Here is a 13,502-nt window from a genome sequence, read left to right as displayed (position 1 = left end):
TGTTGCAGTTAATTAGAACAGTGCAATTTTGGTTGATACGTTGTTCAGACTCCCAGCCAAATCCGTGGGTCAGTCATACTGGATGATCTGATACCTCCCTCCTTCTTCATGTTTCTGAAACAAAAAAGATGCAAAACTGCAGGCACCCTGAATTTGTCCAAAATGATACCTCTGGTGGCCATAGGCTAAATCTAATAGGCACTAAGTAAACAAATTGCAGCTGCTCTCATATTTCAACATCACAAATGTTTGCTATTTTTAAAAAGTGGGATCTAACAGCAGCCAGGGAAGTTTGATATAATAATCCAATAAATACTTTTAGAATAATCCAAATTCTGTCTTTTATATTAAAGTTTAAGAGTAAGACTGAGTAAAATAGAAAATAAAGAACACTTCCCTTTGCCCCAACCCCCACACCAAACAGAAATTCCACAGGTTTTGCCAAAACTCCCCATAGATTTATCACTTTGTATGAGACTTTGTACAGAACACTACAAAATCTCCTTTGCACTATAAGGGCCAGATGTTACTGTCAAATTGCAACCATCCGTGGCTGCATGTATACACACACAGCACAGTCATCATCTAACTGCACACATGAGGCACAGGGGAAAGAACTTATGACCCAACACAGATTTTTACTTGTGTAAATGGAGAATTGCCACTAACTGGATATCGTTGCTTGGTTTATGATCTACATTCAGACCTCCCACCACTAGAGGGCAGGGTAATTTCCAAATTAAGAATACCTTGGAAAAAGGATAGTAAAAGGAAGTAAAGGAAAAAGGAAGTAATGATGCCAGTCATCCTAGAGCCATGTTTCAAAAGCTCTGGCATTGATACACTCTGAATATCTTGTAGCGTCAACATCTTCTTAGAGATGCCCCATCTGGCCATTGGTAGACACTGATTATAGAGTTTCTGACTTCTACATGCCCAAAAATATCCCTTTCCTTTATATCTGTGTGTGTGTGTGTGTGTGTACACACACATACATACATATACATATACATACATACACACACACACATATATATACATATGTATGTATTTGTATATATTTGTATCCTAAGAACCACTGGGTTTTTCTGTCTTGTTCTTGATCTCTTCCTATGGCTAGCCTTGAGAAGAATATGCATTCCTTGAAACCAAGGGAGGCTGTCTCTCACTTTTCTTTTTATCTTTCCCATGCTTAATAAATGTGTTTCCATTCCATCTCAGAGAAGATGGCTGTCATTGTTATTTATTGCTAGCAAATCCTTTCAGGTTTTCTTCTTAGTGCTGTCTTGAGTTCTTGCTTTTTACCTTGCTCAAAGACACCACTTAATCTATTTAATAACAGTTATTGGTTCTTCATCCCCTTCTGTATGCTTTGAATGACTCAGTGCATTCACTCCAATCATCTCCCATGTCTGCAACGTACCCCTCCCTCCCACTCCACTCCATTTTACTTTTCTAAATTTTTCTCCTTTAAGGCTTGCCTCAGATGTTACCTCCTCTAGCAATTATTAGTACACTCTGACTTTTCAAATTACTTTGCTTCTTGTGATTCATGTACATGTTGTATCCTCCCCTTTGTTAAAATATAAGCTCTTTCATGAGCAATAGCTGTCTTGTCCTTGCCCATATATTAAAGTCCATATGGGCTAGTTTTGCCCATATATTAAAGCCCACATGGGCTAGCCTTGCCCATATATTAATGGCCACATGGGCTAGCCTTGCCCATAAGTAAAGCCCACGTGGGCTAGCCTTGTCCATATATTAAAGCAAGCCCATATAGCCTAGCCTTGCCCATATATTAAAGCCCATATGGCCTAACCTTTCTTATATATTTAAGCCCATATGGCCTAACCTTGCCCACATATTTAAGCAGAATTGAATTGAATTGAATATAAAGAATCGTTTTAAAAACCAAGTGCTTAATCTCATCACCAGCTGTTGAGAAGGTCTCTGAGAAGCTACAGTAACTTGAATATCAATCTAAGAGAAAATTGTGTAAGTTTCTAAGTTCTAACTAAGAAAGTTTCTAAGAAGAAAGAGCAAGGAGCTCTGGATTGTTTTCAGTGCAGCTCCATCATTTTGTCTGCAATGAATTCCCTCAATGTCAGACACAGTATATTCAAATTCAAGTATTAAAACACACCCCAAAGCTGAATACAAATCATTTTTTAATTATTTGCTATTTTAGCTTTCCCAGACCTCTTCCCCCTCCATTAATGCTGATAATTGCATGCTGACTTTACCCTGAAATTAAATTAGCTGTTAGATATTTCATTCTTGAGGTTTCCTGAATATATGAACAAAAGGGATTTGTCTTGCTGTAGATGATTTCAGACATCCAGTATCCCAGAAGGGGTGGATAGCAGGAGGGCCTGGGGCTAGAACAAGAGAAGGTCAGACAGAGTGTCATGGAGACAACTATGATGTATAGGAAGAGAAGACATGAGATGAGGCAGAACACTGGAGCTAGTCGTATATCCTACCCTACCTTCACTCCATGGATGGCTCTTGGTTAAATAAAAATAATGTGTGTGTGTGTGTGTGTGTGTGTGTGTGTGTGTGTGTGTGTATCTGGGATGGAAAAGAGAGGAATAAAGTAGGAAAGAGACTACAAGTTCAAGGGGCATTTAGATTTATAGCAGGATATTACAAACTTTTTGTGTAAGTCAAAGCTTTGGAACCTAGGATAAAGTAAGTTTCAACTAGGGGACAGACCACAAGGAGTTACAGCTATGTCTATTGATTTATGTGCCTAGTGGGGAGGTCATGGAATGAGTCATTGATGCTGTACTGCCATGTCACTAAAATGGAAAAGAATACTCTTCTATTTGAACGTAAAAGGCTCTTGATTCGAGCAGTGCCTCTGCCCCTACCCATCACTGAGCTCTGTCCTTGATAAATGAAAGACTTAAATCTCAACATTCACCAACTTAGCACCTTTTACATTGATTAATTGGTTATTGATTTTCAAAAGTTACCTCTCACAGAAACTGAAAGACATGTGAATTGCATCGACATATCTAACCTGAAAACTTTGACTAACCTTTTTAGACTTATTTCAAATCACTCTCCCCTCAAACTCTACACTCCAAACTGCCTTACTTGCTTTTCCCCACACATGACATTTTATTTTCTGCCTCCATTGCCTCTGCCTAGAATGATGATGGTGATGATAATAATGGTGGTGGTAATGGTGATGATAAAAATAATAATGATGGCATTTCTATATTGCTCTGAGGTTTGAAAAGTGCTTTACAAATGCTATCTTTTTTTTTTTTAAGCAATCAGGTTTAAGTGACTCACCTAGGGTCACACAGCTAGTAAGTGAGGCCAGATTTGAACTCAGGTCCTCCTGACTCCAAGGCCAGTGCTCTATCCACTGTACCACCTAGCTGCCCCCTTTATGAATGTTACCACATTTTATCCTCATGACAACCTTGGGAGGTAAATACTATTATTACCCCCATTTAACAGATGAGAAGACTGAGGCATACAGAAGTTAAGTGACTTACCCAGGAATGCTCCCTCTCCACCTTTAGCTTTTGGAATCTTCCCTTCAAGGCTAAATTCGGAGGTGCTTCTATGGGGCTTCTGATGACAACTCCCATCAATTACTTTGTCTGTTCTTTATATTTACATGTCTAAATCAAGAAATTCTTTAAGGACGGTGATTACTTTAATTTTTGTCTGCATGTCTCCAGCACTTTCTGCAATGCCTTGTAGTATGTATCTTCTACAGGAAGCGTTTCCCAACTCCTCTTAATTCTAGAGCCTTTCCTCTCATAATTATTTCTTATTTGTCTTGTGTATAGTTTGTTTATACATATCTGTTTGCTTATTGTCTGTCCCATTAGATTATATGCTCCTTGAGGACAGGAACTGTCTTTTGTCTCTTTTGGTTTCCCCAGTGCCTGGCATCTAGTAGGCACTTCCTGAGATGTGCTTGATAAATGCTTATTGAATGAATTGAATTTGACCAAATTAATTGTTAACTTCATAGATAAGTAGTTAAGGGATAGGAACAAACTATTTTCAAAAGAATAATTACAAACTACTAACAATAGGAAAGATTGCTCCAAATCATGATAAGAGAAATACAAATTACAACTGCAAGATTTCACTTCTCTAACATCTAGGAAAAATGGCAAAAATGACAAAAGACTAAAATAGACAATGCTGGAAGGGTTGTGGGAAGACAGGCACACTATTGTATCTTTGGTAGAAATGTGGTTTGGGCCAACCATTTAGGAAAGTAATTTGAAATTATGCTTTTTTTTAAAAAAGTGACTAAAATGACCATGGCAGCTAGGTGGCACAGTGGATAGAGGGCCAGGCCCGTAATCAAGAAGACCTGAGTTCAAATTCAGCCTCAGACGTGTACTAGCTGTGTGACCTTGTGCAAGTCATTTAACTCTGTTTGCCTCAGTTTCTTCATCTGTAAAATGACCTGAGAAGGAAACCACAAACCACTCCATTGTCTTTGCCAAGAAAAATCCAAACGGGGTCACAAAAGAGTCAGATATAACTGAATAACAACAATAATGGGCAGTTAAGTGGCACAGTTGATTGAGCTCAGGGAGCTGGGGTCAGAAAGACCTGGTCTCAGACACTTACTAGCTGTGTGACCCTGGGCAAGTGACTTAACCCCGTTTGCCTTATTTTCCTCTTCTGTAAAATGAGCTGGAGAAGGAAATGGCAAACCACTCCAGTATCTTTGCCAAAAAAAAACCCAAAACCCTAAAGGGGTCATGAAGAGCTGGACATGACTGAAAAATGACTAAACAACAAAATGACCATAACTTTTGACCCAGAGAGACCACTGCTTGGCATCATCCCCAAGGAGGTCAAAGACAGAAAGATTCCATCTATACTAAAGACTTCCTAGTTGCATTTTTTGTGGTAACAAAGGTCTGGAAACAAAATAAGTGTTTATCAACTGGGTAATAACTAAAAAGAATTTTACTATGTCAATGTCATGAAAATTTCTGTGCGATAAAAAATATTGAATATGAATAATTCGGAGAAGCAGGGAGAACCTATATAAACTGATATGCAGAGTGAAGTAAGCAGAAAGAAAACAGTATACACAATGACTTCAATCCTAGTGAATAGAACTTCTCATACTGTAGAAAATAAATTCCAAGGGCCAACTGTTGTGTGAGGATTTTTTTTTTCATTTTAAAACATTTTCTAAGATTATTTTAGGCTGTGCACTGGAGAAGTAAATGGCTTTCCCCTCCCCCAATGTAGCATTCATTTCAAAATATCATTTATGCCTTTTTTAATTTTTAAAAATATTTTAATGTTTTTTTTATATATTTTTAATGGCCCAAGGCAAAGAGAGTGAAGGGAAAACACATCCTGGGCACTATTACCACTACAATATGAAGCAAGCAGTTAAAAAAAAAAGTAATATTTGCTCAAATTCATCACCAAAGTCACATATGATTCTGAAAACAAAGCTTTGAAACCCCACCTGCTACCAGTGTTACGATAACGACTGCCAAAAAACAAAGGAAATAATTAGATTAAAATCTTGCTACTTTCAAAAAAGCCCAGAGAGCTAGCTACATTATTTTTAGTTTAAAGGGCCAGTTTCTTCTAAACTAAAGGGCTAGTTTCTTAAAGGGTCAAAGTATGATGTTTAGTCTTATTTTGCCACTTATATATTGTCCCTCATTTAAAAAAAAATCCTTTTAAGTTGCTAAAGGCCAATTCAAAGTCCTTTTTAATCAAGGTTTACATTTATATTAAAATGAATTGCTTATGTCTCAAGCCTTTGCCATAAAGGATTTTCTTTCAATACCTGCTACAAGAGGGTGGCTTAGTGATCTAAGTATCAGCGTTATAATACCTAGACTCCTTGGAACCATAGGCTTGATTCCCAGGAGGGCTGAGGTAGCCTAGCCCATTATTATTCGGTAGGGGTAGCGGCCAGCTTCCTACACAAGAGTCTTTCGATGCAAACTTAAAAGCCAGATTTCTCTGTGGGCCATGGCAATTCCATAATATTTTTCCCCCTGTAGAAGGAGGGCCTTGTGTATTATCTTAGAAATCTATCTGATCCCCTTAAACTTTTTCTCAGCTGTTTCGCTGTTTCTCAGTGAGCTCTGTCTGGCTTTGGCGGATATCGAGCAGGTCTGTAGTTGTAACATGTCTGGGGTGAAGGGTGTTTTGTTCAATGTAAACTGGGCTCATTATTCATTCTTCTCTCTGTAATTTGCTCATTTTGGAAATGGTGGGTGGAGAGATAGATCATACTACTTTGCAACCTGGTAGATTTTATCATCAGCACCCTATTATTCATAATCCAAAAGATTATTTTGTATTCTTCACAAGCAATAAAGAAAGATAAGGCATATTTATAGATTTGTCTCTAATTGGCTGAATGTAGAAGCTAACGGAGAAAAAAATGTACAATGGAGATCAGGTCATTAGAAAAGTTTTGTTCCTGTTATAGGGAAATCCTTATGAAAAACATTCAGTGGAATGGAGTCTTTTAGTTCTGGTCAACACCATTTTTCTCCGAATTTTGAAGGATTTTCCTTCAAAATCCTTTGGTTTTTTGCATTTTTTATGACATCTAAATCTATGTTCCAGGGGAATTTCTGTTCACATCTACCCTCCCCAAGGTAAAAATGGAAATGCAGCAGATATTTGGATAAGAGGTGTCCTATTTCAAACATTTTAAAGCCTGCAGAGATCCTCTTAACACAACTAACCCACACTTAGGGAGCTCAGGGTTTTAACTTGTTGTTGTCATCTAATCGTGTCTGACTCTTCATGACCTCATTTTGGGTTTTTGTTGTTGTGGTGGTGGTGGTGGTGGTTGTGGTTGTTGTTGTTTTTTTGGGCAAAGTAGCTGCAGTGGTTTACCATTTCCTTCTCCAGCTCATTTAAAGATGAGGAAATTGAACAAACAAGGTTAAGTGACTTGCCCACAGTCACACAGCTAGGAAGTGTTTGAGGCTAGATTTAAACTGAGGAAGATGAGTTTCCCTGACTCCAGTCCCTGCACTCCGTGCACTATGGTGCCACCTAGTTGCCCTGGGGACTTAAACAGGGAGGCAAAACTTTGTTGGCAGAGGATCCAGAACACAGAAAACAACCCCCTTTGATGATTCATTCATCAAAATTGCCTTTTTAACAAAACTTAGGAAGATGGTATAGTAGAGAGCAAAAGAGTAGGAGTCAGGACATTTGATTTTTACTCCTGGTGTACTAAACAATTCTCTGTTTGACCTTGAACATCATATATTCGTTCTATACCTCAATTTCTTTACATGGAAAAAAATAGAATCAATGCTAAGGCCTGTGTCCTCCCAGTCAAGAAAGGATGAACATGACATTGAATGTAAATGACTGTTCTCTATAGGAAATGTATATACAAAATAACTTTAGTTAGTAGGGCACATGAAAAAAAAAAGTTGGCTTGTTTGCTTTTCATTTGGACCATTTAAATGATAAAATCTACATCTAATGTCATACAATTCTTCCCTAAAAAGAATCCAAAGAAGAGTGACCCATACATGTTTCTAATGATAGAAACCCTAAATGGCAACTAGCGTATCAGTATACACACTTAGGACTAAGATACTAAGTAACCTAGGAAAGATAGCGACTTGTAATTTGGTTGGTATCACAAAAGGTTTCCAGACAGTGGAAGTGTCATTTTTTTTCTTTCTCTTTTTATGAATGGCCGCAGTATCCAGTCTGAAGTTCTCTGCCCAAGCCATTCATAAAAATAAAAACAAAAAAAAAATCAACCAACTTTCTGGATACAGTCTGGAGCCATTGGGTGCCAGAGGCTGGGAAAACATACTGGCAGCCGTCACCCCAACCCGCATTGAAAGTATTCAAGGGTCTGTTTGTTTGGTGGTCTGAAAAGTATGAAGTGATCTGTGGAAGTGCAGCTGGTAGGAGGACTGGAGCAGACTAGGCAGAGAGCCAGAGCTGGCCTCGTTTCAGACATTGTCTTTCCCCTCATTGAAGTGTCAGGACCTAATTCATGGAAAATTGGGTGAGTTGGCAGCTCTTTCAGAGGATTTCATTGAGCTACAGAGCATGCAGGAGTCACATGAATGCAGAGTCTACAGCCAAAAAAATGTGGGGATTTCTGAGCAGTTGGAACTAGTCAGCCTGCAAGAATGTCTGTGGATTTGATGTGGTTTGAGAGTAAACATGTGTACAGGTGTAATCACCAAGAGGAGAAAGAGGGAGGGGAGTGCCGGAGATGGAGGTTACTGAAGGCTCAATGTAGTCTATTCTTACAAATGACTCTTTTGAGATGAATTAATCTCTTGGCAAGAACATTCGAGCCCTAAGGGGTAGAAAAGTTCTAATGAGCCCTGGGCAAACCATCCACCTGGAGAAGACATCATCACAAACTGTGTGGTTTCAGAATATCTTTTCCACCATGATTTAAAGCAAAGAAAAGGGCATACCAGAAGAATTTTTTTTAAAGACCTGAATACAATTCTCCTGCCACTTTTCTTTTTAATCATGCTCACTGAGCCTTGATACTTTGGATTTGATTTTTTTTAGAAGACACTAGTAAGGCAGTTAGGTGGTACAGGGGACAAAATACTGGACCTAGAATCAGGAAGACCTAAATTCAAACCCTGCTCTCAGATACTTCCTAGCTGTGTAACCCTGGAGAAGTCATTTAACCTGTCTGCCTCGGTTTCCCCATCTGTAAAATGGCAATAATAACACCTCCCTCCTAGTGTTATTGTAAAGATAAAATGATAAAAGCTTTGTAAAGTGCTTTGCAAATGATAAATGTTAGCTATTAAGAACAGCAGATCATTAAGTAACTACTTAAGGGACAGAAATTGAACAGGAGAGTCTCATCCTTTGAACAAGAGGTATGTTTAGCCGTATCTCTTTATTTGGGAAAACTGAAGTCATTTTGTTTCCAACAATGTCACCACAAAAGCATTTGTTGCCCCAGATTTGGAGCCAAAAGATGCAGGTTTTGCTAATAACAACTTGATCAAGTCATTTATAGGGTGACTTGATATAGATCTAGAAGGATCCTCGAAGACCATCTAATCCAACTCCTTCATTTTATAAATGAGGAAACCAAGGCCCAAGGAGGTTGAATGACATACTGGAAATTGAGTAGGCACTGAGTATCATAGCCAGAATTCAGACCCAGTTCTTTTGGCTGTAGAATCAATATTCTTTCCTCTATATCACTGTTCTGAACCCCAGTTTCCTTATCTGTAAAATGGAAATGCAATAGTAACACATAAGCTACGTACATGCAATGTCGTGGGGGAAAGTGCTTTAATATCTTTTTTAAATGCTATATCAATGTGAGTCACTATTTGTAGTGATATCTTCACTCATAGAAAAATTGTGGGACTGGGGCTTTTATTAGAATAACTGTAAGTTATTTGGGATACAATCAAGTCAGACTAATACTAATTCCTAAATAGATTTCTTTTAAAAGCAACCAAAAAGTGCTTAAAACATTATCATAAGCCTCCCTTGTTTCCTCAACCAATTATTTAAAACTGGTTTGAGATATATTGGAAAATCCATTAGGAATCCAGTGTTTTAATCACAAAAGTAGCCATATTCACTAGGTGTGTAAACCAAGATACATACTAGAATAGGTATCATTTAGCCTGCTCATATTTAAACTCAGAGATGGTTCTGGAAGTCAACAAATTCAGTAATTATAGCCCAAGTTCTATTTAAAAATAGGCTGCCTTGTCTAGTTTTAATCAGAAGTTGTTTAAAATGGGGTCTCTTCAAGTTGTAATAAAAATAGGTGAGTTAGGGAGATGACTATCCCAAGCATGTGAAGACTTCTTCTCCTGGTGAAATGGGGGATGAGGACAATTTGTTCCAGTGTCCATAAAGGTGGCTGAAGCAGACTGAAGCACTGAGGAGCACTTAGAGCTTGGTCAGACATTATTGATACCATGGTCATTTTATCGCATCCAGGGCCATTGCCAGTTGTCTTGATTTTTGTCCTGCCACTGGACTTCACTTCTATGACTCTGGAAGAGACTTTGCACAACTCTGCCTCACTTAAATCCAATTCACACACAAGTCAAGACATCACCCATCAGCTGTTGCTATGTCATTGGTCTTCCTTGAAAACGAAGGATGAAAAACAACAAGAGAAATATCAGGGGATGGGAATAAAAAGACCTGGATTGATATCTAGTTTCTGCTGTTATTGTTGTTGTTCGGTTTTTTCAGTGGTGTCTGACTCTTCATGACCCCATTTGGGGGTTTTCTTGGCAAAGATACTGGAGTGGTTTGCCATTTCCTTCTCCAGCTCATTGTACAGGTGAGAAAACAGAGGCAAACAGGGTTAAGTGACTTGCCCAGGGTCACATAGCTAGTAAATGTGTTAGGCCAGATTTGAACTCAGTATGAGTCTTCCTGACTCCAGGCCCAGTACTACCAACAGTGTCACCTAATTACCCCTGCTACCTAGGCTCCACTGCTCAATAACAGTCGAATTCTGGGGAAATCAATTCATTCAACTCTCTGAGCCTTAATTTCCTCATCTCAGACATCTAAGATAATCACATTTGTACCACCAATTTTGTGGTAAGGATCAAATGAGATGATACATATGAAAATGCTTTAAAATAACAACATACTATATATGTGTGTACATATATGTGTACATATATACTGTTATTAATTTGCATAGTACTCTTTTGTAGAATTGTTTTAATCTTTTCAATATTTGTCCTGTTTTAAAATTGCAAACTTGAAAACCATTCACAAATATAAACATTTCCCCACACAAAGAATAGAAAAATAAGATTGCATAGGACAGTGAATTTTCATCTTTTAACATAGTAGTTCCAACATTGCCCTACTTGTCTGTGTCCCCTTCTGAACTTCCTTCTGTGTATTTTTAATGATTTACTGATTTTCTTTTCTTCTTTTCTTTTAATTGCCTTCTCTACTCCCTATACATATTCTCCCTTATAAAGTTGTTCCCTTGCAATAAATAATGTAGTTGAGAGGAAAAAAAATAGCTCATCCACAATCTGTCTGGAAATGTATGTCTCATTCTGTACCTCTAATCCATCACCTCTCTGCCCAGGAGTGCATGCATCATTATCAGTCTTCTAGAATCAGGATTTATCATTGAAACGATAAGGGTTCTCAAGGCTTTCATGGTTGTTTTCTTTACAATGTTGTTATTATTGTAAAAAATTATTCCCCTGAACCTACTCACTTCATTCCGCATCAGTCTTATATGAGTACTCCCAACCATTTCTTTATTTTTTATGGTACATTACATTCACGTATGATAATTCTTTCAGCCATTCCCCAACTGATGGGCACCTACTTTGCTTCCAGTTCTGTGCTACGGCAACGAAAAAAATTACTCTAAGTATTTTTGTACATCTGCATCCTTTCTTTCATCCTTATGGGGGTATATATCTTTTTTTTTTTCTGAAGAGGCAATTGGGGTTAAGTGACTTGCCCAGAATGTTACGTTTCTGAGGCCAGATCTGAACTCAGTGCTCTTTCCACTGCACCACCTAGCAGCCCAGGGTGTAAATTTAGTAGTGGTGTTATGTTGTTGCATGAAAGGGTATGCACAGTTTCATGACTTTGGAGTGATAGTCCAAACTGCTTTTTAGAATGGGTGGACCGTTTCGTGACTCCAATAGTGCATTTCTGCCTGTCTTCCCAGATCCTTTCAAATGGTTGTCATTTTCTTTTTTTGCCATTTTGCTCAATTTGATGAATGCAAGGTAGAACCACAAAATTGTTTTAGTTAGCATTTCTCTTATTACTAGTAGGTCTTCTTTCTCACTTTTTTCATTGTTTCTCTTAAGATTCTTGACCTTTTGTTCCTTCAGATGAATATTTTATGCTTTGCCTAGTAGGCTTTGTAAGTAGGCAAACTTTGGTAGTTTGATTGATGTGGCAATTTATCTATAAGCAATTAAGTAATATTGTCATTTTTATTATGCTGGCACAGCCCAACCATAAGCAAATTAATATCTCTCTAATTTATTTATTTATATTTGTCTCTGTAAATAATGTTTTTCAGTTGTATTCATCTAATGTTTATGTATGCCTTAGTAGCTGGACTCTTAGATGTTTTATAAAGAATCATTTTAATCTTGAAGTATCCTCTTAACTTTATATGTAACTATACAAATTTAGCCAAAATAATTCCTACCTTTGTCCCATATGAGTTTAACACTGCCTTTTTTTCCTTTCTTTCTCCCAGCCACAACAAGTGATTCAAAAGAAGCCTGCTCAGGTAAGATACGAATGATCATGAATTCTGATTACTATTAGGAGTGAAATGAAAGTAACTTCTTCCCACATTTGTCCTTTCTACCCCACTCCCACATAATACATACAATCCTTTCAATTGATATTTTTCTATTTAGTCTCTTAGAACAGATGGTGTTAATGTTACTAAAAAATTTTCTTTTAATAAGATTGGTATACCTCAGATTTAAAGAGATATAGTATGAAGAGAATGTAGAGCCTATATAAATTCATTTAATCTGTCACAGTTTTTTTATTTGGAAATTGGAAATAATAGAACACAAGTTTAATGTGTAAGTTTTGGGGGTGAGAGGTATGCAAAAACAACTTGAGTCTTTATAATACCTCTTACTCCAAATGTATTCATGACCAAATTTTGTACCTTTCCGCATAACCATCCATTGATTTCATAGGAAACTTACAATCTGTATACTTTTATAAGTAAAAATATTTCGAAATACTTGTTAAATGTTTCCTTTATCATATTAATATCATATAGCATCTTCTGAAGTTCTTAAAGAGTGTTCAAATAATTATTTAATGTACATAGCACTAAAAAAAAGTTAATTGATGAGGAAAGTTAGCCTGATTTCGCAAGTTGAGAAATCATACCACAATGTGCTTAAATATCTCAACCGCAGTGACTGGAAGCCTTTGACAGTGTCAAAATTCCTCCTTCTAAAGTTCCTATACTAAGTTCAGTTTATATCAGAAGAAACGTATTATATTCATTAAGAAAACAATTAGAGAGGCAACCTGGACACAGACTGGCTGTGTGACCCTGGACAAGTCACTTAAACTCTCAGCAGCCCAGTCATGTCTCTAAGACTGTACATTGCTAAAGAGTTGCCAATCTGTATTAGTAGAAAAAGTTTCCTCCCTAGGAGTTCCCTGTACCATTGAAGTCCATTATGTAGTGAATAAGGCATTGGACTTGAAGTCAGGAAGGCCTGGATTCAAATCTGGCTTCATATACTTACTAGCTATATGACCCTGGGTAGGTCATTTATCTTCTTTCTCCCTCCGTTTTTCATCTGTCAAATGAGAAGTTTGGCCTTCTAAGTTCAGTGGCCTTCTAAGGTCCTTTTCAGCTCCAAATTTTTGATTTTATCATTTTGAAGTGAAGTCTCAGGAATAAATAATTGTCATTGTCAAATGTTTAAGTATTTATTATATAGAGCATGAGGTCTAGATGCTTCTTGTTTCTATCAAGGTTGAATAGAAGC

General features: G+C 37.4%; 1 protein-coding gene across 1 annotated transcript in view; it reads left to right on the top strand.

Annotated features, from left to right (window-relative positions):
* The window catches only part of HMGA2 (high mobility group AT-hook 2), a 199,699-nt gene that overhangs the window by 166,573 nt on the left and 19,624 nt on the right, over positions 1-13,502 (top strand). The window contains exon 4 of the mRNA XM_027854148.1: positions 12,230-12,262. Within this exon, the coding sequence (XP_027709949.1) occupies positions 12,230-12,262 (33 nt within the window). The remainder of the gene's footprint in view (positions 1-12,229; positions 12,263-13,502) is intronic.

Source organism: Vombatus ursinus, unplaced genomic scaffold (genome assembly GCF_900497805.2).
Source record: "Vombatus ursinus unplaced genomic scaffold, bare-nosed wombat genome assembly UNPS02010320.1, whole genome shotgun sequence".
Lineage (NCBI taxonomy): Eukaryota > Metazoa > Chordata > Mammalia > Diprotodontia > Vombatidae > Vombatus > Vombatus ursinus.
Note: the sequence above shows the minus strand (reverse complement) of the source record. Positions and strands in the feature narration are given on the sequence as shown.